This window comes from Ochotona princeps, chromosome 27 (assembly GCF_030435755.1).
Source record: "Ochotona princeps isolate mOchPri1 chromosome 27, mOchPri1.hap1, whole genome shotgun sequence".
Classification (NCBI taxonomy): Eukaryota; Metazoa; Chordata; class Mammalia; order Lagomorpha; family Ochotonidae; genus Ochotona; species Ochotona princeps.
This window is the reverse complement of record NC_080858.1, coordinates 22,340,023-22,361,541: the sequence shown is the minus strand read 5'-3', so window position 1 is coordinate 22,361,541 and position 21,519 is coordinate 22,340,023. Positions and strand designations below refer to the sequence as shown.

The 21,519-nt window shown below is 53.6% G+C and overlaps 1 protein-coding gene across 4 annotated transcripts; it reads right to left on the bottom strand.

The window, feature by feature from the left end:
* Window positions 1-3,308: 3,308 nt before the first annotated feature.
* PEX5 (peroxisomal biogenesis factor 5) lies at window positions 3,309-19,644 on the bottom strand. Of its 4 annotated transcripts, none has more exons than XM_004596408.2 (16): window positions 19,543-19,644; window positions 18,917-19,082; window positions 18,618-18,653; window positions 18,216-18,348; window positions 17,939-18,070; window positions 11,280-11,385; window positions 10,738-10,828; window positions 10,243-10,353; window positions 9,897-9,989; window positions 9,484-9,603; window positions 6,061-6,204; window positions 5,804-5,874; window positions 5,253-5,465; window positions 4,760-4,925; window positions 4,285-4,442; window positions 3,835-4,126 (listed from the first exon to the last, which is right to left on the bottom strand). In XM_004596408.2, exons 2-16 carry the CDS (start codon window positions 19,064-19,066, stop codon window positions 3,925-3,927), a joined length of 1,926 nt encoding a protein of 641 aa, XP_004596465.2. In that variant the 5' UTR covers window positions 19,067-19,082; window positions 19,543-19,644; the 3' UTR covers window positions 3,835-3,924. The 4 variants fall into 4 exon arrangements, with proteins under 4 accessions (XP_058511820.1, XP_004596465.2, XP_058511819.1 ...); XM_058655836.1 differs by having other exon boundaries at window positions 9,484-9,579; XM_058655837.1 differs by lacking the exon at window positions 10,243-10,353 and having other exon boundaries at window positions 3,309-4,126.
* Window positions 19,645-21,519: the final 1,875 nt, after the last annotated feature.

The window sequence follows — 21,519 nt, the reverse complement described above, 5'->3', positions numbered from 1 at the left end:
AAGTTACAGCCACAGGAGTTGATGAAGTCACGGTCGGATCTCGTGTCCAAGGAAATGGGGACAAGAATGGGACTCTGAGGAGCTTCAACATCTACAGACTAGAGACACATGGGGCCCAGTGCAGTAGCCTAGTGGTTAAAGTCTTTGCCTTGTACTCACCGGGATCCCACGTAAGCACCGGTTTGTGTCCTGGCTGTTCTACTTCCCTTCCAGCTTGGGAAAGCAGTAAAAGATGGTCCAAAGCCTTGGGACCCTGCACCCATGTGGGAGATCCAGAAGAAACTCCCTGGCTCCTGGCTTTGGATGGGATAAGCTCCAGGCTGTTGCAGCCACTTGGGTAGTGAACCAGTGGACAGAAGATCTTTCTCGCTCTCCTCTTTGTAAATCTTTCCAGTAAAAATGAATAAATCTTAGAGACATAAAGGAAGGGAAAGGAGCACCTTAAAAGCAGATAGCAGGAGCTGGCATGTGGCAGAGCAGGCTAAGTGCCACCTGCAATGCCCACTTTGAACCCAGCTTTCTGCTAATGGCCTGGGGTAGCAGCACAAGACGGGCCAAGTGCTTGGGCTGCTACTCTTACCTGGGAGATCCGGATGAAGCTCCTGGCTCCTGGCTTCAGCTCCCACCTGGAGCTTCCCACAGAGTGTGGCTGGAAGGAGGGACTCAGGCCCGCCCTGTCCTTGTCCTTGTTCCTGCGCGGCAGCCTCTCGGGAAGCCGGACAGCTCTTCCACTGGCCAACCCCACGACCCCACGACAGTCCCACAGTCAGAGCGATTTTGATTCCTTCAGAGCATGTGCAACCCAACATCTGTGGCTTGTGTATTCTCCCCAGCCAGCATGTCACACACAAACAGGGCACTCTGCCAGCCCTGTGAATTCTACTCTGGATTCTGGAAGCACCTAGGACGTGGCATGGGCCACACACGCGCACGCCTGGGCTGAATGACCGTGTGGTTCCAAAGATGTACCGGGAACTGCTTCTGCGAGAAAAGCATCCTCCTGGACACCCTCATGTGACCAAGAACAGGCGAAGGGCACAGATGTGGGGAGCGGCCGACCCCACATGGATGAGGGGCTTCAAGATGGCGGCTGGCCGAGTGCCAGGAGGCGGGACTTGTCCCGCCAGTCGGCAGGCAGGAAGTCACAAGGATAGGCTAATTCTCCCTCGCTGCGATTGCTGGCCTATCAGATAGCGCCCTGTGGACCACGGGCAGAAGTGATTGGTGGAAGAACTGTATATAAGCAGCTCGCTTTCTGGCAATAAACCCCTTTTGGTTCATCTCTCTCTCTTTTGGTTCATGACATTCTGGTGGCCCGTATGGGGAGAATACAGAAACGGGAAGAAATGTGGGAAGAAGGGTGGTGGAAAACGGGAGGAAGGGTGGCGGAACAAGCGGGTAAGAAAGCTTAGACCAATGGGGACAGGAGCAGCGGAGAGAAGGTTTTAAACGCAGCCGCTTTTGCCAGTTTTTTCCCGGACCTCCAAGAGTATATGACTCAGCGTTTTTAGTGTCGCTGCTACTGAGCAGCAGCGACACATAAACCCAGCGATGTGCCTTGGACCAGGTGTCCATTCTTAAGCCATTCCTGTTTAAAGATTTGAAAATAGAAACTATACTTGATCTTAGCAAAAGGCTGAGAACTTATCCTAAAGATTTACTTACTTACTTATTTGAAAGGCAGATGGGGTAAGGAGTTTGAAAAACAATCTTCCATCTGTTGGTTCACCCCCCCAAATAGCCAGGATGAAGGCAAAGCCAGGAGCTTCTTCTGGGGTCTCCCCACATGGGTGCAGGGACCCAGGTGCAGAAGTGGAGCAGCCAAGACTCGAACTAGCACCCATGTGGGATGCGTGTCATAGGAAGTGGATCTACCTGCTATGTCACAGCTTCCCCTCCTTGAGCCACTTAGCCAGCCCCACATCTTCCTTCACTGAGCTGGGAGCCGTGGAAGCTGCTGCCGCCGCCTGGCCAGCTCACTGCCTTCAGCGCCCGACGGTTATGCTGCCACAGAACTATCATGTACACCAAGACAATTTGGAAATTACCAAGAATTGTGACAAAGCAGAGGCAATCCACTAGGAATATTCCTTAGTACCTTCGCTGCATGTTTTTCAAGGTAACCTATAAACAATTTGCTAACCTTCCCTCCTCGTCCCCGGAAGCTGCCAGCCTCCGTTGTCACAGGGAACTTTCCCATGAACATCTCCAGCTGGAGTTCATGGTCCGGAGAACGTCCTTACCTGGCCGTCCTCGAGTCCTTTTTTTTCCATTCTGATATGACCACAGATAACTATCCCCAAAATATTTAGATTGATCGATACCTAAACATTTGCTTGTATTTTTCTGTTTTCCTTAAAATAGAAGCCCATGCAGCTAAGGCTCTTTATACCATCCCTGATAAGGCAGGCAAAGCACCAAGAAAACCTCTACAGAGGTCTGAACGCTGAATAAAATATCAAAATCCCCCCCCCGTATTTCATAACAGATCAAACAACTCCACAGACTCGCTCTGGCAGCGGTTACCCGGAAAGCTTGGCCGGGGCGAGCACGTGGGCCTCCTGCCAAGCCCGAGGGCCCGGAGCACAGAGACCTTGTCCGCCTCGCAGTAGCTGGCACAGCAAGCGTTCGTTAACTGGCTAGATGGATGGTCAACACGCCGATGAAAACCCCAAAGGCAGAGTGCTGACCACCAGCCCACCTTCCCACACCCGCTTCGCAAGCAGAACTCAGCCACATTTATTCTTTATTCACAGTGCCATTTATTCTTCATACAAATATTTTACAGTTTCATTTTTGAATCATTTACATGTATTCATACAAAGAAAAATACATTTCAAGATGGAACTTTGGGCCCATGGTAGTTTAAAAAAAATCTCTCTGATCATTAGCTACTGAAGACAAGGCGGCAGGAGCCAGTACCGGCAGTGGTGTCTCCCCACGCAGGGGCCAGGCCAGCTGCTGCCCCGGCTTCCCTCAGTCTTCACCCTGTGGAGGTAATGTGGGGGAAAGTGGTCTCCCAACCCTCTCCCCTGGAAATCGTTCAAGAAGTACCAACAAAGGCTTAGGGGAACACTGCACCCCCTCTCTACTCGGAATTTGGCAAGATGACAATTTCTGAACCAACTTTCTGGAAGTGTCGGCCCAGGTCCTACTCATCGCTCATCTGAGTTCACTGTGATCCCTACCCTGCTTGCTCAGTGCCCCCTCCAAAGGCCAGAGTCCCTGACCTGACCCCACCTAGTCCCCCTCGGCAGCGCCCCTCCGAGTCCATATGCTCTTTGCAGCAGCTGACTCCGGGGGCGGCTCAGGATCCCACTGTAATCACTCCCACTTCACTGCACCAGCATCCTCCATGGCATCTAGCACACGGCCAAGAGCACCAACAGTGACAGAAATAACCAAGTCGGCCCTCCCCAGCCAAACTTGACACATGAGACAAGTCAACTGCCATCACATCCCGCCCTGGCGCCAACATCAGAGATGCGCGGATGAAGCACTGCCTACACCAGCCACTCGGGGATGCTGGACCGTTACCGATCTCCAGTGAAAGCGGGAAAGGGCAGACATGACAAATGCGGCAGACCCCATCAGAAGTGGCGGCTGATGACAACGGCCTCCCTGTATCACTGGGTCCTTCCCCAAAATGCAGCACCAGGAAAGGGCATGATGAGCAGAGAGAGATCTGAGCTGGACATGCGGCCCCTGAATTACCAAGGGCCTCGGGTGACACAGCTCGCTTTCCCAGGATCACACAGGAAACTACCCAGTGAACACTGCGCCCCCACACAGAGGCAGCCCCCCAAGGCCGCCCCGCTAGCAATCATCAGTCCACCCCCTCGGCAGGCCCATTGCGGGGGAGGGAGTCATATCCAGAGCGGGGAGCCCTCTGGGCAGACACTCACAGGGCACCCCATCCCACTGTCACTGGGGCAGGCCAAACAGCGCCAGGAGGGCAGGCAGGTCCCGGGCGTCAGCCGCCCCGTAGGCGTCACTCTGGCCCAACATGGACAAGGCCAAGCGCAAGGTGCTCCAGATGTTCTCCGACATGGCGCCCCCTTCCCCCCGGGGGCCTCGGCTTTTCCGCTGCATGTTCAGGGCCTCCAGAAAGTGCTCCACAGCCTCCCTGTGGGAAAGGACGAACGTGAGAAGCTTGTGAGCCAGGCAGGCAGGTCAGGCGGCCTCGGGACAGAGGAGGCTGGGGCCGGCTAGAGATGGAGCAGCTGGGGGGGGGGGGTCAGGAGAAAACAGCTCCCTGGCGCCCCACTCGAGAGGGACCCTCACCGGTGAGCGCCGAGATTGATGCAGCTGATGCCCAGGTTATAGCGTGACCGGATATAGCCAGGCTGCAGCTCCAGGGCCCGGCGGTAGGCAGCCACTGCTTCCTCGCTCTGGTTCCCATTGGCCAGGGTGGCCCCCAGCTTATTCCACAGCAGATAGTCCTGGGGAAGGGGTGGGAAGAATGGGAACACAAGCCCGGGGGAGAGCCGATTCTGCCCCCGCAGCCACCAGCTCCACTGCTCTGTTCAATGGATACATGCTACCTCCCAGTCCACCTCCACAGCAACACTGCGCGTGGCCACAACACAGCCTGTCCCTCCCCAGGCAGAACCCCCACCCTTCCTTCCCAACCCAAGGCAGCCAGTGTGCACGGAGCACCGGCCTGCATGCAATTCGCTCCTGACTCCAAATTTCCCAACAAATGATTCTTTAGGAAGTTACGGGGCTCCTGCCCTGCTTCTCCCTCCCTGGGGCTCACATCGGGCCGGACACTGAGGGCAGCAGTGAAGCAGTCCACGGCCTTGTCATACTCCCCACTGAGGTTGAAGAGCACCCCCAAACCACACTGCACATCGGGGTCAATGGATGCGGGGTCCAGGCGCACAGCTGCCAGGAACAGCTCCTTCACTTCGAGGAACAAGGAGCTACAAGAGGAAGAACCCACACATCAAAAAAAAAAAAAAAAAAAAGGTCAATGGATGTGTCTGCTTCACAAACAACTCCTCAGAATGAGCAAGCCAGGCCTCCCAAGCGCATCAATGTTCCGGCCATTCCTCTTCCTCACCGACCCCATCCTGGAAACCCACCCGCTGTTTCACTGCAGCAGTGCGCTGGCAGATGCAGACCCCCCACACTGATCCCAGCCTTCCTGACCCACTCCTTTGCCTGAACTTGCAAAGTCAAGGTCATCTTCCTCCTGAGCGCTCGGGCTGCCATCCTCCTCCACTTGTGCAGGAACCCCTCACACTCACTCGGACAACAGAGATCCCAGGAGGCGCTTGCTGGGACCCAGGCCGGCCCCACCAGCGCCTTCTTCACCAGGTGACACCAGGTGGGCATAGGCTGGCGTGTAACGCAGCCAGTCCCGCAGAGTTTCACAGGCCTGTCGCTGGAGGGACTCGTTGGTGAAGCTTACGGCCAGCGCCATCAGTGCTGTCCGGTTGTCTGGCTTCAGCTCCAGGCACCTGTTGACACAGGGATGGGCACCCTTGGCACCTGTGATGACACTGGTACCCGTTGGCATTCTGGGATCCAAGCCAGGTTCTGAAATGCCGAGTCACGATGGCCCCACCTGCCCAGCCTCCTCAGATTAAGATACAGAGAGCTTCCAATGGGAGAGTTAATAATTAAGTCACAGAGCTGAGTACAGCAACATCTTCACAGCCAGTGGGCAACGAGGGGCATTGTGGGAAAACACGCCTGTTGGCAGCCGGACAGCACAGGGCATCTGGGCCTGGCCTCCCCGCCCGTGAAAACCCTCTGCAGAGTCCAAGACCGCTTCGCTCCCAATCAGTGCACTCACCTCCGCAGGGCACTGATGGCTAACAGTTCCTGCTCATTCTCCGCCTGGGTGGTGCCCAGATACTGCCAAGCCTGGAGAGGCGCAGACAGACTCCATCACCCTATGGTCGCCCTTCTACTCTGTCTTCCACTAGCTTTCCTACTCACCATCTCACTCGTTCTCTCGGGCCTCCCTGCCCCCCCACCCCACGATCTGAGACCACCACCCTCTGCACTCTCTGGGGGCTCCCTCGTCCGCAGTCAGCATAAACCACCCACTTCCATGTGCTTGGGATCCTGCTGCACGGCAGCCTCGAAGAGCAGCACAGCATTGGGCAGGTCCCCTTCCTGGAGCCGGCGCAGCCCTTCCTCAAAAGGCTGGGGGTGATCACGCAGGGGATTGTCCTCCTCAAACTGGTAGCCCTGTAGGGAAGCAAGCCCATGAGACACATTCTGAGGGGGCGCCACCAAGGTCAGAGCAGCAGGGATGAGAGGACAATGACAACCCAGACAGTGGCAGAGCCCACAGTGTCCACGCCAGCAGACTCTGTGCTTCGCTTGTAGAGCTCACCACCCCCCATGACAGTGACGTCACACCGCGTCAGGCTTGGCGGCCACCTGCTGAACCAGGCAAGCGCACACACGAGGCCTTGTGGGCAGCAAGCTGATGTCTGGGAAGTCTACACCGGCCTCTATTTCTACTGCCTTGACTTTTCCCTTCTGGACAGAACAGGTTTGCTAACAGGACAGCCCACTGTAACGACATCAACTCTCCTGAGCCATTCACAGAGCACCTCGCAAGGCTCCTCGGCAACGTGCTCACACACGAAGGAAGGCCAGTGTGTTGGCAGAAGCGCTCACGTTCACACAGCTCTCCTGTGTGCACTGAGACGCGCACAAGCACCCGAACGTCTTCATTCACTCCCCAGTGTCATCCTCAGACACTCCAGTAACCTGTGACCTGACCAGAAGCCAGAGCTGGCTCCCAAAGCATCACCACAGGACACCGTGCCCTCCTAGCTGAGCGCTTCTCGTTTGGGAGAGCCATTAACGATGCCAGGGCAGTTTTGTCAGCTGGCACTATGTGTGCACTATGTGTTTATCAAGGAGGCGGCAAAGGAAGACACAAAGTTACTGGGACGTCCTGTATCTTGGGAGAAGTAAATAAAATATTCCTTTTTTCAGAAATAAATACATCATCATAAAATATACTACAAAATGTAAAATATAGGTAGGGTCTTTCTAAATGTGGCTAAGGGTGAGTTAGAAAAATATACGTATAATATAAAAACAGGAGACTCATCAGGAACACTTAACTCTTACCACAACACTGGGAACCACCATCAGAGGCAGCCTACTTACCACAAAGGAAAACTAAAGCATCGCACGAGGAGTGTAAGAAGTGATACATCATAGGAGACACATCTGAAATAAGCATACAAAGCAAGCCCCTGGCACACGGCCACGCTCTGGAGACATCTCTGTGGCCATAAACACTCGGAAGGGAGAAGATGAGCCTAGTCCACAGCTCAGCAAACTTTTCCCGTAAAAGGACCAGAAAACAAAGCACTTCAGGCTTGGCGGATCTGCCACAGCTACTTAGCTCAAGCACTACCACACGCAAGCCCGACAGTACGTAAACCAAGCAGCAGAGCTGAGGTCCAACCAGACGTTACAGACACTGAAATTTTAACTTTATTTAATTTTCATGATTCATATTCCAACCATTCTCTCTAACCACTCCAAGCAGCTAAAGGACCACACAGGAAAAAGTAGCAAGCAGATTTACTCCATAGGCCATAAGCTGCTAGTACTTTATTAGTCAGCAAAATACTTCCTGGAGTCCACGTTGTGGCACAGCACGTAAAGCCACCACCTGCAGTGGTGGCATCCCGCATGCATGCTGATCAGTGTCCTGGCTGCTCCATTTTCATTCTTTTTTTCTTTCCTTTTCTTTTTTCTCTCCTTTCTTTCTTCCTTTTTTAAGATTTATCTATTTAATTGGAAGGGCAGATTATAGAGAAAAGGAGACAGAGAAAGACCTTCCATCCTCTGGTTCACGCCCCAAGTGGCTGCAACAGCTGGAGCTGAGCTGATCAGGAGCCAGGATCTCTTCCAGGTCTCCCACACGGGTGCAGGGTCCCAAGGCTTTGGGCCGTCCTCGACTGCTTTCCCAGGCCACAAGCAGGGAGCTGGATGGGAAGTGGAGCAGCTGGGACACGAACTGGCACCCATATGGAATCTGGCACATGCAGGGCAAGGATTTAGCCACTGTACCATCATGCCAGGCTCAGCTGCTCCATATTCAATACAGCTCCTTGCTAATATCCTGGAAAAAACCTTGACCCAAGTTGTCTGAGGCCCTGCCACCCATGCGGGAGATGAGGATGAGGCTCCTAGCTCACTGCCGTCGTAGCTATCTAGGGAGTGAGCCGTGGATGAAAGTGGATGGAAAATGGATCGAGCTCTCTCCCCAGAACTTACCCGCTGTGCCACAGCACTGCCCCCCTCCACCCCTACTCCTTAGAACTCTTTATGATGAACTCATCCGCTTGTGAACTACAAATTAAAATCACCAGAAATAACACTTCCTGTTACATCAGACCAAATGGTTTTCAGAAATGCCCAACAAGCAAATTCCTGCACTGCGTGAAGCTAGGTCTTTCGCTGACCAACAGACCCCAACTTTCTGTAAGTCATGCTGAACCTCGCTCCCCTCTAGGTCTACAGAATGTCCTCGTCCTGCCCAGCTTCACCTCCAGCACCTTGGTTTCCATCTTGGAAGAAACCATCACTACTCCATCCTGCCTCCTGCCATTCTTCCTCTTCCCCCACAGGCTTCGCCTCAGGAGCTCAACCCGCAAGATAGCTGTGTGATACTGGGAGACTCCTGAAGAGACACAAGTCTCTAGACCTGCAGTGCCTGCTGCGTGGAACATCCACTCATGCTCCACCGCCCACTTACGCTTCACAGCAGACCCTAAACTGGGGCAAGGAGCAGCACTGTGAGATTAAAACTTAAAATAAGTGTAGGGGTTAAGAAAAAAAAAAAATAATGGTAATACTGGGGCCCACATGGTGGCCTCCACCTGCACGGTAAGCAACCCTCACAGGCGCTAGTTTGGGTCCCAGCTCATCCATATCGGATCCAGCTCCCTGCCCATGACGGGGAAAGCAGTGGGCGTGGCCCTGCACCCACAGGGGGACGAGACGAAGCTCCTGGCTTCAGACTGGCTCAGCTACGGCTGTTGCGGCCGTTTGCGAAGTAAACCAGCATATGGAATATTTCTCTCTCCAGCTCTCCTTCTCTCTAAATCTGCCTTTCATATAAAAATAAACACATCTTAAAAAAAAAAAAGGGAGGGAGAGAGAGAGAGAGAAAGCGAGACAGATCCACTCCACTGAAGGAGCCAGTCACCTCTCCAATGTGTCCAGCCCAACCTCCCAAGCAGCGTTCACTCACCCCAGTCCTTACTGTTCCCAGGCATCATGGCACCGCACTGCCACTATCAGGCGAGGGCAGCCTTCCCAACCTTTCCACCCGAGAATAAAGTCCACCGGCAGTTACCAGGGGAGGGCAGGGGCCAGGGAGACTTCCTTCTTTCCACAGCAAGGGACTCAGGAAAATTACACAGGAGTCAGTGTCCTTCAACTGCCTCACTCACAGCGCACGCTGAAACCTGGAAGAGCTCAGGGCCTCACCTTATCATAGGAGGCAGACGTGAGGTCGTCGTAGTCAGAGAGCCAGGGGTGAGCCTCTGCATCCCGTTTGGCCATCTCCTCCAACTCTGCCTGCAACTTGTCCCAGAAATCGACATCAGACTGCAAGGAAGGGAAGGCAGGTAGACACGGGAGATCCTCCGTGGCCGGCCCGCCCACCCCAACCCTGGAACAGACTATTTGAGAGTCATCTAGAGAGCTCTCTGAAGATTCCCAGATCCTACGGTTTGGGGTGAGACCTGGGAACCTGCACTTCTGAGAAATATAGCTGACCCAGGTGCCCGAGCAAGCAAAACATTGACCACTCGGACGCTAACACACCCAACTCTCCCAGGATGGTGGGACACGCTTGCTCCTTGGTGGGGCATGTCAGCTCCTGCACCATCCGCTCTCACCTCTATGGCTGACTTCGCTCGTTCAAACTCCATGTCAAGGGCAGAATTGTTCACCGGTCTTGCAAACTGGTCAACCCAGGCATCTGAAGTGCTCTGTGACAAAGAAAGATCACCACTATCAACAACTACTAGGAACAACTTTCCACCACTCAACACAAATCAAACACCCATTAAAAACCACCAGCATGAGAACATTCTCAGACTCTCCCCTCCCACACGGGACCTGGATGCTACCACGAGAAGCCAGCAAGAAAACCCCTTCCCTAGCGGGGCCCGCTGGACACTGACCCCAAGGCCTGGGACGCTGGCTGCCTCTGCAGGGGGATGGGAAGTGACCACGGCCTACCTGCTGCTGTATAAACTCTTCTGCCCACTGTTCTGCCTGAGCTCGGCCCGACCCTGCCACCGACTCCAGGGACACCTGGCCCTCGCCAATCTGCCGCACGAATTTCAGGAACTGGGGCACAGAGACACACACACAGGCCACTTGGGAGAGGACCTGCTGGTGTGCACACTCAGCCATGCCCAGTGGGGGTCCTGAACTTGGGTCTCCCCCTGCCCAGCTCCAGCTACACAGGACAGGTGCTGAAGATCCTGAGAAAAGCAGACAGTGTCCAAGAAAGGGGTTTCTGGCTCTAAAGACTGAGAGGGCACCAGAAAAGACAAAGGGTGCTTAGGCCAGAAACGACAGGAAGAAGACAGAAGAGGTACGGGGCCCAAGAGAGCCGGCAGTAGACCCACGATCTCATTTCTTCCTCCGCAAACCAAACGCGGGGAGAAACGCAAGGCAATCGCCATCCAAGACCAGCTTCTGGGCCCAGCAACAGCGGACATGGCTCACCTCCGAGTTAGCCAACTTGGGATCATCCACCTTGGCCACAAAGTCACTGGCTGTGTGCTGCAGATCCTCCTCAGGATGATACTCATCATGCCTGGGGCAGGAAAGGACACACCTTCACCCACTCGTCTGCCCGCACTGCACGGGGCACCTCTGGGCACCAGCTCCCACGGGTGCACTGGGGGCTGGCCTCACACTACCTAAGCCGACCAACACTGATGTCAGATATTTGAACAGAAGTCAGAGGGCTTCCTCTTACTATCCCTTTCCCAAATGGATCTTTCCAAAGGAAGGAAAAAACAATAGCAGGTTCAAAGGAGAAGGAACAAGACACTCAGCACGAACTTTTGGCAGGACTGCTGGCATTCTTCACCTGTTTCTGAAACATTGAGTTAGAGGGGCCTAACATAAATGAACACCTTAAAGAATAACGCAGGAAAAGAGGGGACTGCACGTTGGCTTGGAAATGCAGAGGGCAGAGAGGCTGGGAAAGCTGGACTGCTTCCACGGGGCAGGGGCCGGGGGTGGGCAGGGAGTGGACTCACCACCGGTCGGCCGCAGCTGCTCCCTCGGGCTCCCCCAGCCACAGCTTCTCCTCGGACTGCTCCAGGTACTCCTCAGCCCAGCGGGCAGGAGATACAGACAAGGGGTCTGCAAGGAGCAGGTGACCCAGAACTCAGTGTGACACCAGGCAGGACTACACTCCAACAGCCCTCTTCCCCGCGCTAAAGCAGACACAACTGCAGGGGCTTGCTCCCAGCCCATGAGTCAGAAGGAAACTGTCAATTCTCAACATCTTGTGCAATAGCCAATTCCAGCCCAAGGGCTGTGGGGTGAAAATGTACTGACAGGTGGGTACGGAAGAATAGAGAGGGAAGAATCCGAAGGCCAACTCTTTGATCTTGAAGTACAGCAGGCCTCAATCAGAAACAGCAAGTACTGGGGCATCTTCCCTTCTCGAGGAGACCAGAGAGAAACAGCAAGGAGCTATGGGAGAATAGAAGACGTGCCTCTCTCCTCCAACCAAACCTCCTCCACCTGCAGCTCCCCATTCCAGCAACTGGACATGCCTTCCATGAGAACCTGAGATGCAAAAGCTAGGCTAGAATTGAAGATACATGGGCATGCTATTCCCACACAGTGCTCTGAAATGTCACATACAAACATCAAAGTACATAATGGGCATCTAACCCAGGTATACGAGTGGACCCCTAGCTCCAGCCCCAGGCACGCAATCTGCCCTTGTTTCCCAGGGTTCTTATCTGAACTCAGCCCCCAAAGGCAAGTGCTAGGCTAACATCTGTGGCTTAGATAAGTTTTGAGCAGCTGAGATTTTCAGTCTAATGCAACACATTATCTCAGACACTCTGGTAACAAAGGGCACCCCCGACATCGAGACAAAAGATGAAGCTATCAAGGCAACAAACAGGGTGGGGTGTCAAGCTGCTTCTCCACCGCCAGGACGCCAGGACTTTGCCCTTGACTATCCAGGGGTCAGCGCACACACACACACCAGGACCTGAGGAGTAAGTCTGCAGAAGGCGCACACCTGCAGGGTTCTTTCTTTGTCCATCTCAGTGGGAAGCTGGGTGTAACTGGAACAGGCGGAAGGCAGACTCTTCCCTTAGCACTAACACGTAACAATCTAGTCTACTTTAAGTGAGACTCTGCTTGAATAATTTCAACAAAGTAATTTCTGGAAAAATGTCAAAATTACAAAAAAAAAAGAAGGATCGAGGGCCTCAGAATACACACGCCCGGATGTCAGTCATCTAGGATTAATACAAGGTGTGCTCGACAGCTGTGTTTTGGTCACAGACCCTGAGGACTCTCAATGATGACATCCAGTTCCTGAAGCAACACTGCTTCCGCTGGCCCACGCACGCACACAGACAGAAAAGGAGACACTTAGCCCTTCCACAGGCATCCTAACACCTCCTGGCGCCTGCGTCCAGTTCACTTCAAGGGTAAGAACCAGTCCTGCCTCCTTCCTCTCCAGTGACTCCTTGCGCAAGTCTCAGGGACCACATGCTCCCTCGGTTACGAGACCATGTTCTGGGCACGCAAATCCCATGGGAAGCAGCAACAGAGAAAGCTCAAGGTGCCTGGACTTCACCGCAGACACTGGGAGAGTAAAAACTCCAGAGCTAAGAAGACTCATCATCAAGCTGTTACCGTGTGGCCACTCTAGTCACAAGCTCCAGAATCTTGCCAGCAGTAGGAGCCACCTCTAACAAGGAGCCAAATAAAATAACAAAAACCCAACACTTGGACTTCATAATCTTGTGGAGAAAACCTTAAAGAAAACTGTCCAGGTCACAAGTTTCCTAGAGTTAGAACCATCAACCTGGACTTTCAATTCAGGAGGTTCACCTTGGGGTGGGTGTTGTGGCACCATGCGTTAAAACTACCAGAATCCTGACTGCTGGCCGGAGTCCTGAATGCTCTGCTTCCAATCCAGCTCCTCGCCAATGTGCCGGGGAAGGCAGTGGCTGACGCTGCCCAAGTATCTGGAGCCTAGCCCCCACCTAGCTTTAGCACAGGTGTTGTGGCCATTTGAGAAGTGAATCAGTGGACAGAAGACATCTCTGTCTCTTTTTGCCTTCCAAGTAATTTTAAAGATAAAGAATACTCACCTTGTTGCATGTATACTTATTCTACCTAGACCATCTACCTCAAGCGCAAAAATCAAAAGCTGACAACTTTCCACCCTTCTCCATCCAAGTGCCTGTCTGCTAAATAGCACTGTGGCCAAGAATGCAGGCTCTAACAGTCAGCTTCCCCACACTCAACCCCAACTCCACCACTCTTCCTTTAACCCCCAAGTTTCCATTTCCTTATCCATAGAAACAGACAGCAAGAGCCACCTCATAGGGCTGCCTTCAAGATCAACGCTCAAAGTCGCAAGTGTCAGCTCTTGTCATGAACTGCTTGCGGCAAACCCACAGCACTGGAGAACTCATCCCAGTGAGACACTGGTTTCATCCCAGCCACCACAGGGGAGATCACTCCCAGTCACTCTCCGCTACTGCTATCCCCTGCCTGCCCCGGCAGAGCACTGGCTTGTCCCCGCCTGTGAGCACCGTCTGACCCCAGGGACCACATCAACTGCAGCTGTCTAAATTCAGGGAGCCTGAGCCGAGCAAGCACAAGACAGGGAACCACTCAGCGCAGAAGCCTTGGAGGGGAGGGGGATCACACCAGCAAATGGGAAAGGGGAAAAGGCGACCTTCACGTGATGGGAACTAGCCCTTTCCCTCCATGGTGCTGCCTTCACAAATCTGCACACCTGATAAAACCACACCCAACTATCCACATGCATATGTAAGAACATGCAAACTAGTGTAATGTTGTAAACTGGATTTCATCATGGCAATTCCTTGACTGGGGTATTATGCCTAACTAAATTACAAAGTGTTATCATTATGGCAAACTGAAAGCCACACGAAACAATCCTGTATATTTTTCTTCTCTGCCACTTCCAGTGAACATGGTACTTATTCCTAAAATAAAATTAAAATCAAACAAAGACTGCCGGGGCTGGCATCATGGCACATCAGGTTAGCTGACTCCTGACACACCAGCATCCCTCACCAGCCTGCCCTTCCAGAGTGCGGGCCCGGGGCTCGGAAGACTGCTGCCTCCACTCCCCACCCAGCCACCTAGCAAAGCAGGAGACAGCCCAAGTCTGGGCCACGTGAGAGACCAGGATGCTCCCAGCTTTGGCACTCCAGCCGTTACAGTCAGGAAGTAAACAAATTAATGAAGCTCAATAAATACGTAAAAATGTTTTTGAAAATCAGTTTTTCAGTTTCATTTCAAACTTGCTTCTACGATCTTGGTGGGAATTTCAAGAGCATGAGAACAGGGAGATAACCTTTTCTGGCTTCAAAACAATGCTTACCGAGAAAGCCACAGTTAGCCCGCACCACGACAAAACACCAGCTACAACTGCTACGAGGCTAATGTAAACTGCACAACTAGAAAATCATTTCTTTCAGCCTTTTCTCCCAAATCTCGATTCTTTAATTCAATGACAAAGTCCTATCAAAGCAGCACACTACTGGAGCCTGAAGGCGGGCTCCAAACCCAGCCCCCCCCCCCCCCCCCCCGGCAGCTCCCGTCCCTGCCTCTGGAGCAGAAAGTTCCAGAAGAACACATAGACTGCAAGAAGAGATTTCCAAAGAGCATTCAGCAGGCGAGACAGGCCCAACAGCCTTTTCTAAAAATATTCTACATGTGCAGGCTAAGGAAGGTCTCACCCCGTACAGAATCTCTGCGGTCAGAGTTCTGAAGTTGCAGCTTCATGCAAAAAATGCAAAGCTTCTACTTGGGACACCATCTTTGCCACAGCTCAGAGTTTACTTTGAGGTAACTTCCAGAAGATTCTCAACTGTAGCATGATGGCCATAAATGTGGGGCCTGGCACCAGACAGGCAGGAGTTCAAGCACCGTCTCTGACACAGAATGGGTTTGGGACAAGTCCCATTCCCTCATCCATAAAACGTGACTTCCACACTTGATGATCCTAAGGTCAGCAATACCTCTAAGCGGCACGTGTGGATCAAATAAAGGGGTTTAACATAAAGTGCCAGACGCTATCAAGGAACACTTGATCCCTACTATCCCATCCAACTCCAGCTTACGGCTGGGAAAGGAAGAAAGTGACACACAGCTCTCACTTAGAGGTTGGGGTTGGTTTGTTTTTGTGGCTGGTTTAGACTTTAGACTTTTCCTTTGCCACCATTCAAACAGGCCTAAGGGGAGAATGACTCCAGTGCCTCCTAAGGGATGCAATGAGCAACAGATGCTTTCAAAGAGGGAAATTGAGGTTGAGTCCCTAAAAAAAGAGCAAGAAAAAGATAGCTAAACTGCAGGACTGGCCCACTCAGAGTCTGGGATCAAAGTCAGGGGCGGGGACTCAACTGGCTAATCCTGTACCTGTAAGCGCCGGCACCCCACATGGATGCTGGTTCATGTCCTGGCTCTTCCACTTCCCATTCAGCTCCCTGCTTATAGCCTGGGAAAGCAGCAGGGGATGGCCCAAGTTCTTGAACCCCTACACCCATGTGGGAGGCTATGAAGATGCTCCTGGTTGTTAGCTTTGGATCAGCTCAGCTCTGGAGGGCGGGGGGCAGGGGAATACCAGCGGACAGAAAGACTTGTCTCTCCTTCTTTCTGTAAATCTGCCTTTCTCAATAAAAATAAATAAATAAATAAAAAATCTGGGTCCGGCACAATGGCCTAGCGGCTAAAGTCCTTGCCTTGAACGCACCAGGATCCCATATAGGCGCTGGTTCTAATTCCAGCGGCCCCGCTTCCCATATAGCTCCCTGCTTGTGGCCTGGGAAAGCAGTTGAAGATGGCCCAAAGCCTGCACCCACGTGGGAGACCCAGAAGAAGCTCCTGGCTTCGGATCAGCTCAGCTTCAGCCGTTGTGGCCACTTAGGGAATGAATCAGTGGACAGAAGATCTTCCTCTCTGTCTCTCTTTCACTCTATAAATCTGACTTTCCATTAAAAATAAATAAATCCTTAAAAAAAATCCTAACTCCACCAGGAACAAAGCTGTATTGTCACCTGAGCAAACTGCTTAACATATAAACCACAGTTTTCCTATCTACGAACTAGAACCAAAAACACTAACTCCACTAGGGGCTCATGAGGATTAAACAGACAAGACATTAAAAACATCACACACCGGGCCCGGCGGCGTGGCCTAGTGGCTAAAGTCCTCGCCTTGAACTCCCCGGGATCCCATATGGGCGCCGGTTCTAATCCCGGCAGCTCCACTTTCCATCCAGCTCCCTGCTTGTGGCCTGGGAAAGCAGTCGAGGACGGCCCAATGCATTGGGACCCTGCACCTGCGTGGGAGACCCAGAAGAGGCTCCAGGTTCCCGGCATCAGATCGGCGCGCATCGGCCCGTTGTGGCTCACTTGGGGAGTGAATCATCAGACGGAAGATCTTCCTCTCTGTCTCTCCTCCTCTCTGTATATCTGGCTGTAATAAAAATGAATAAATCTTTAAAAAAAAAAAAAGTCACACAGAGTCCAGAGGAAGGCAAACAAGAGTTCACTGTTATTACCAGCTGCTGTCATGATAGTGTCTGTCCCCTCCAAGGCCACACACAGTAGATGTCACACGAGAGACTAGTTAGTTCTAGTCACCTCCTAGAAATACTGAAATCTGCAGGTGCTCAAGTCCCTTACAGACATTGGCAAAGTGTTTGTGTAAGTACAGTCTCTAGAAGTTCACCAGAAGCATGTATTATGAAAAGACTAAGCACGAATCTCAATTCCTTTTTTTTCCCATGAACCTTTGAGGTACCATTGCAAAGCCTATGCACACACTCCCATACACTGAAGTTTCCTGTAGATGACTTGCAGTACCTAACACAACATTGTTGGGTGCACAGCTGCTGCCCTGTGTTTAGAAAATACCAGGGTCAATGCCTCCACCTGTGGCCCCAGCATCCCAAGTGGGCCCCAGCATCCCACATGGGCACCAGCACGAGTCCCGGCTGCTCCACTTCCCATCCAGCTCCCTGCCAATGCACCTGGGAAAGCAGTGGAGGGATGGCCCACACGGGAGACCCGGAAGAAGTTCCTGGCTCCTGAGTTCAGACCAGCCGGCTCTAAGCGTTGCAACCCTTTGGGGGAGTGGACCTCTCTCTCCTTATCTCGCTCTTAACTCTTTCAAGCAAAAATAAATAAATAAGTCTGTAAAAACAAAAAAGCAAATGACAGGAAGAAAAACAAATGAAAAAACATTCACAGGTTCGGAACACAGATTTTCCCCAAATATTTCCCACCCATAACTGGCTAAGTCCGTGGCCGTGGCACGCAGTCACAGGAAGCCTCTGAAATGTACAAGCCACTGTCCAAGGTCCCATGTCTATTCAAGCTGTGTGAAAGCCAGAGTTCCAGAGAGCGTGCTAAGTGTTTCTTCCTGGACATCCAACGCACACACACACTGAACGCCGGAAACCAAGGTTCAGCTAACCTCGCCCCTTGATCTCCCTCACACAGCTCTGTGCAACGCTAGCTTCAATCTCCCACCTTCACCAAAGGCCCTACAAGAAAACGGGTCAGCAGACCAGGGAAGTCCAGGCAACTGAGACATGCCAAAATGCTCCGACAAATTACGGAAACGGTACAGCACGCGGCCCCAAAGGCGCCATTCCCGACGCTCCCGCGGGTCTCACCTGTAACCTCCGCAATGAATTCCTGGGACCAGTCGGTCTCGTTATAATCCTGAGTCACATCCACAGCATCTCCCGCTGCAAGAAACTCCTGAGCCCAGTTCTCAGATAAGGCCAAGTCGGCCACACCTGGGGCTGCAAAGAGACACACAGGCCCAAGAAAGACGGGGTAAAAAAGCCTTATCATTTCTTCACACCTGAGAGCAAACTAGGCCTCCTGAGGTCTCCCTTCCTGCACCCCTGCTGCCAGCCACCCTCCACACCCAGACCCTGCGCCCACCTCGCTGGGGTGCCTGGCGCAAGTTTGACTGTTCAATTTCCTGCATCTCTGCCAGCAGGTCGTCCATCTTGAAGGTCTGGGGGGCACGGGACACCAGCGGGGCATTCTGGTCCTGCAGGAATTCGGCTACCAACTAGCAGAACAGAAGGGGAAAGGAGCCCCCCTCGTAAGCGTCCAGAGGCCCCGACCGACCGACATGGACCATCGGGACCCGTGGGAGACAGCAGAGCAAAGCCAGGAGAGAGAAAAGCTAGAGGTCCATTCACACAAAAAAATACAGATGTGGAAGCTAAAACAGCAGAAAAAAGTCATCTGGTCAAGAAGAGTTCAAACACTGAAACACGGGTGAAAAACACAAGAAATCAAAACGGGGGTGCAGAAAAAAAGCCAAACTTTCTGTACCTCATCTTCGGAGGCCACTCCCAAAGGCTTGGAAACCTAGGACAGAAGAGAGACACGTTGTGATTCAGAGATGGAGGCCACAACCCAACAAGGCCGTCAGCGTGTTAGCTCTACCATTTATATGACCTTGGGCAAGTCCACAGCCTGCTGGGCCTCTGCTTTCCCCATCTGGGAAATGGGCATCTTTTATCCACCACCTGCACAGCACCCTCGTTAATAACCAGTAACCACTGCTGTTTGCAGCACAACAGACAGGGCAGCTGTCCCACGGGGAGCCAAGGGGCCCTCGGTCCACTCACCTCAGAGGAGGACACCGGGGCTCCAGGGGGCCAGGGCCCAGGCCTCAGCCCCTCCTGCCGCAGGGCCTTGTCCTGCGTGAAGTGTCCCGCCAGCTTCATGAGCGGGTTGGCGCCCCCGCACTCGGCCTCCACCAGCTCCCGCATGGCCATGGTGACCGTCAGCTCCCTGGGGGGACAGTGAGGTCGCCAAGCCGGCCCCTTGCCCGACCCCTTCTCGGCCAGCAGGCGCAAGGGCCGCCCTCCACCCGTGGGGGTGCTCCGAGGTCAGAGCCACAGGTAACCTGCCCTCCAGCCGCGTCCCCCGGGATGTGGGGTCAGGCGGGCGGACTGGACCAACAGCCGCCCCCCCACCATGGGGCCCGGACCCCAGCAGGACACGGAGCAGCCTTCACCAGCCGGGCTTTAAACAGGACACACTGGCCGGCCAAGGGAGCGTGGGACGCCGCCGGACCGCAAAGGCCCAGCCCTGCGCCCCTGCATACCCGGGGAGCACACTTGGGGGGCCGCCCTAAGTCACCTGAGCCCCTCCCCGGCCCTCCCAGCTCGCGCCCGGACCACCCCGTCTCCCTCGCTCCTCCCGGACCCGCGAGGCCACCCCGGGAGTCGGGGCACACCGGGGCTCGTACCCGCTCGGGGCCCAGAGCTGCCCGCCGCTCCACCCGCCCGGGCACCTGGTGCGGGCCGAGGGGGAGGGGAGCGCAGGGGGCGGGGCGCAGGGGCGGGGCCCGGCCTTAAAGGGGCCGCGCTGCGGAAGCGGACTGGGGGGCGTGGCCTGAGCCTGTGACGACGCCACGTGACCGGAGGAGCGGCGCCGCGAGACTTTAAAGGGATAGAGCACCTTAAAGGGGAAACTTCAAGGATCATGGATGCTAGGGTTTTGTTTTTGAGGGAATGCTCAAAGATGAAAACCAAGAGGCTTCCCAGGGCTTAGGGGACAAACCGACAGCGCGGAATTCAGGGCTGAGCTCACTCTAGCTCTTCTCTGGGGGCTCCCTAGGGACCCCTTAGTCCTTTATGGGCATCTGTACCCCTAGCTAAAATGGAGATGGCTGATCTTCCCAAACCCAAGTTAAAAAAAAAATAAATAAAACCCCCAACACTAAGGGTTGTGGGAGTCCAATGTAGGGCCTTCTTCGGACTGCCGATGCCTGGCCTCCTTCCAAATCGCTGCTCAGAGGGGCAGCGCCCCAGTCTCCCGGAGACCTAACCCCTACCCCTCTACGTAATGGGATAAATTGCACCGCAGTATGACAAATCCCGGAGACGAAAATAGGGTCCGACGCATCCGAGACTCAGCTGGTCCCGTGCAGGGAGGGGTGGTGACTCGCGGCTGTCCCTCCTCCTCCCCCATCACTGGTCAAGGTCATCCTGGTGCGGTTCATTCCAACTGTTCCAGAAGGGAATGGGAACCTGAGCCGCAGGCTGCACCATCTGCCGGAGTTCAAAGCTCAAGGTTCCCGAGAAACAGCCCGGGATCCAAGACCCAGGCAGCCCCGAAGTCCTGAAGGACAACCGGAGGGCTTCAGGGTTGCCAGGACGCCCTAAAGGAGGACAGGAGGGGTCCCTGCCTAGCTGCACACCAGGTGGCGCCCCGGGCTGGCCTTGCTCCAGGGCTGTCCTGCAGGTGTCAGGCAGAGTCCCATGGCCACCCCCAAACCCGGCCAGAGCCCCTGGGATGAGAGACAAGTGTGAGGGCCTACCGCTTCTCACCGGCTGGCCCACGTCCTGGAGATGACCCCCGGCCCTCCTGCAACAGGCTGCCTTCCAGGGAAAGGAGCTTGATAACCTCTCAGCCGAGCCACACCAGGGAGAAAGGTGCACACTTGACAAGAGAGCACCGTTCCGCTCAAAGCAAACGCTAAAATCAGAGACTATCAGGCGAACCAGAGGGGATTATGGAATGTTTACCATCGGCCAGATGTGGCAAAACATACCTTCTGAGCACTGGGGCTTTCGGTATTCGCACCTCAAGAAGTAGGTAAACAATCCCACTTTACAAGGAAGTCTTGCCCAAATAGGCATTCAATCAACTTGTAACTTCAGCTACCTACCCCATTGTACAGCGCTTTGCAAATCTTAGGGAAGACTTACATAAAAACTCTAGAGAGAAGTGCTTTTATTTATTTATTTTTATTGCAAAGTCAGATATACAGAGAGGAGGAGAGACAGAGAGGAAGATCTTCCATCCATTGATTCACTCCCCAAGCGGCCACAACAGCTGGAGCTACACCAATCCAAAGCCAGGAACCAGGAGCTTCTTCCAGGTCTCCCATATGGGTGCAGGGTCCCAAAGCCTTGGGCTGTCCTCGACTGTTTTCCCAGGCCACAAGTAGGGAGCTGGATGGGAAGCAGGGCTGTTGCCGGTGCCCATATGGGATCCTGGGTGCATTCAAGGTGAGGATTTTAATCACTAGGCCACGGCGCCGGGCCCAAAATAAATCTTTAGAAACCAAAACAAAGAAATAAAAAACAGAAATAACTCCCATTTGCTAGTTCCCTTGCCCCAACGCCCGGCTGAAGCTAGGAAGTCAGTCTGTCTCCCACTGGGTCCACAGTCCAGGCTTGTGGGGAACAGATTTTAGGGTCATTCGGGGGATTAATGT

What these genes read in the sequence shown, in the direction of transcription:
- PEX5 (XM_004596408.2), bottom strand. Translation starts at nt 19,066, where the DNA reads ATGGCCATGCGGGAGCTGGTGGAGGCCGAGTGCGGGGGCGCCAACCCG. An exon ending in GAGCGAAGTCAGCCATAGAG is followed by an intron (nt 9,604 to 9,896) that starts GTGAGAGCGGAT and finishes CCTTCCTTGCAG; the next exon opens with TCTGATGTCGATTTCTGGGA. An exon ending in CCCTCAGTGTCCGGCCCGAT is followed by an intron (nt 4,443 to 4,759) that starts GTGAGCCCCAGG and finishes CCCCTTCCCCAG; the next exon opens with GACTATCTGCTGTGGAATAA.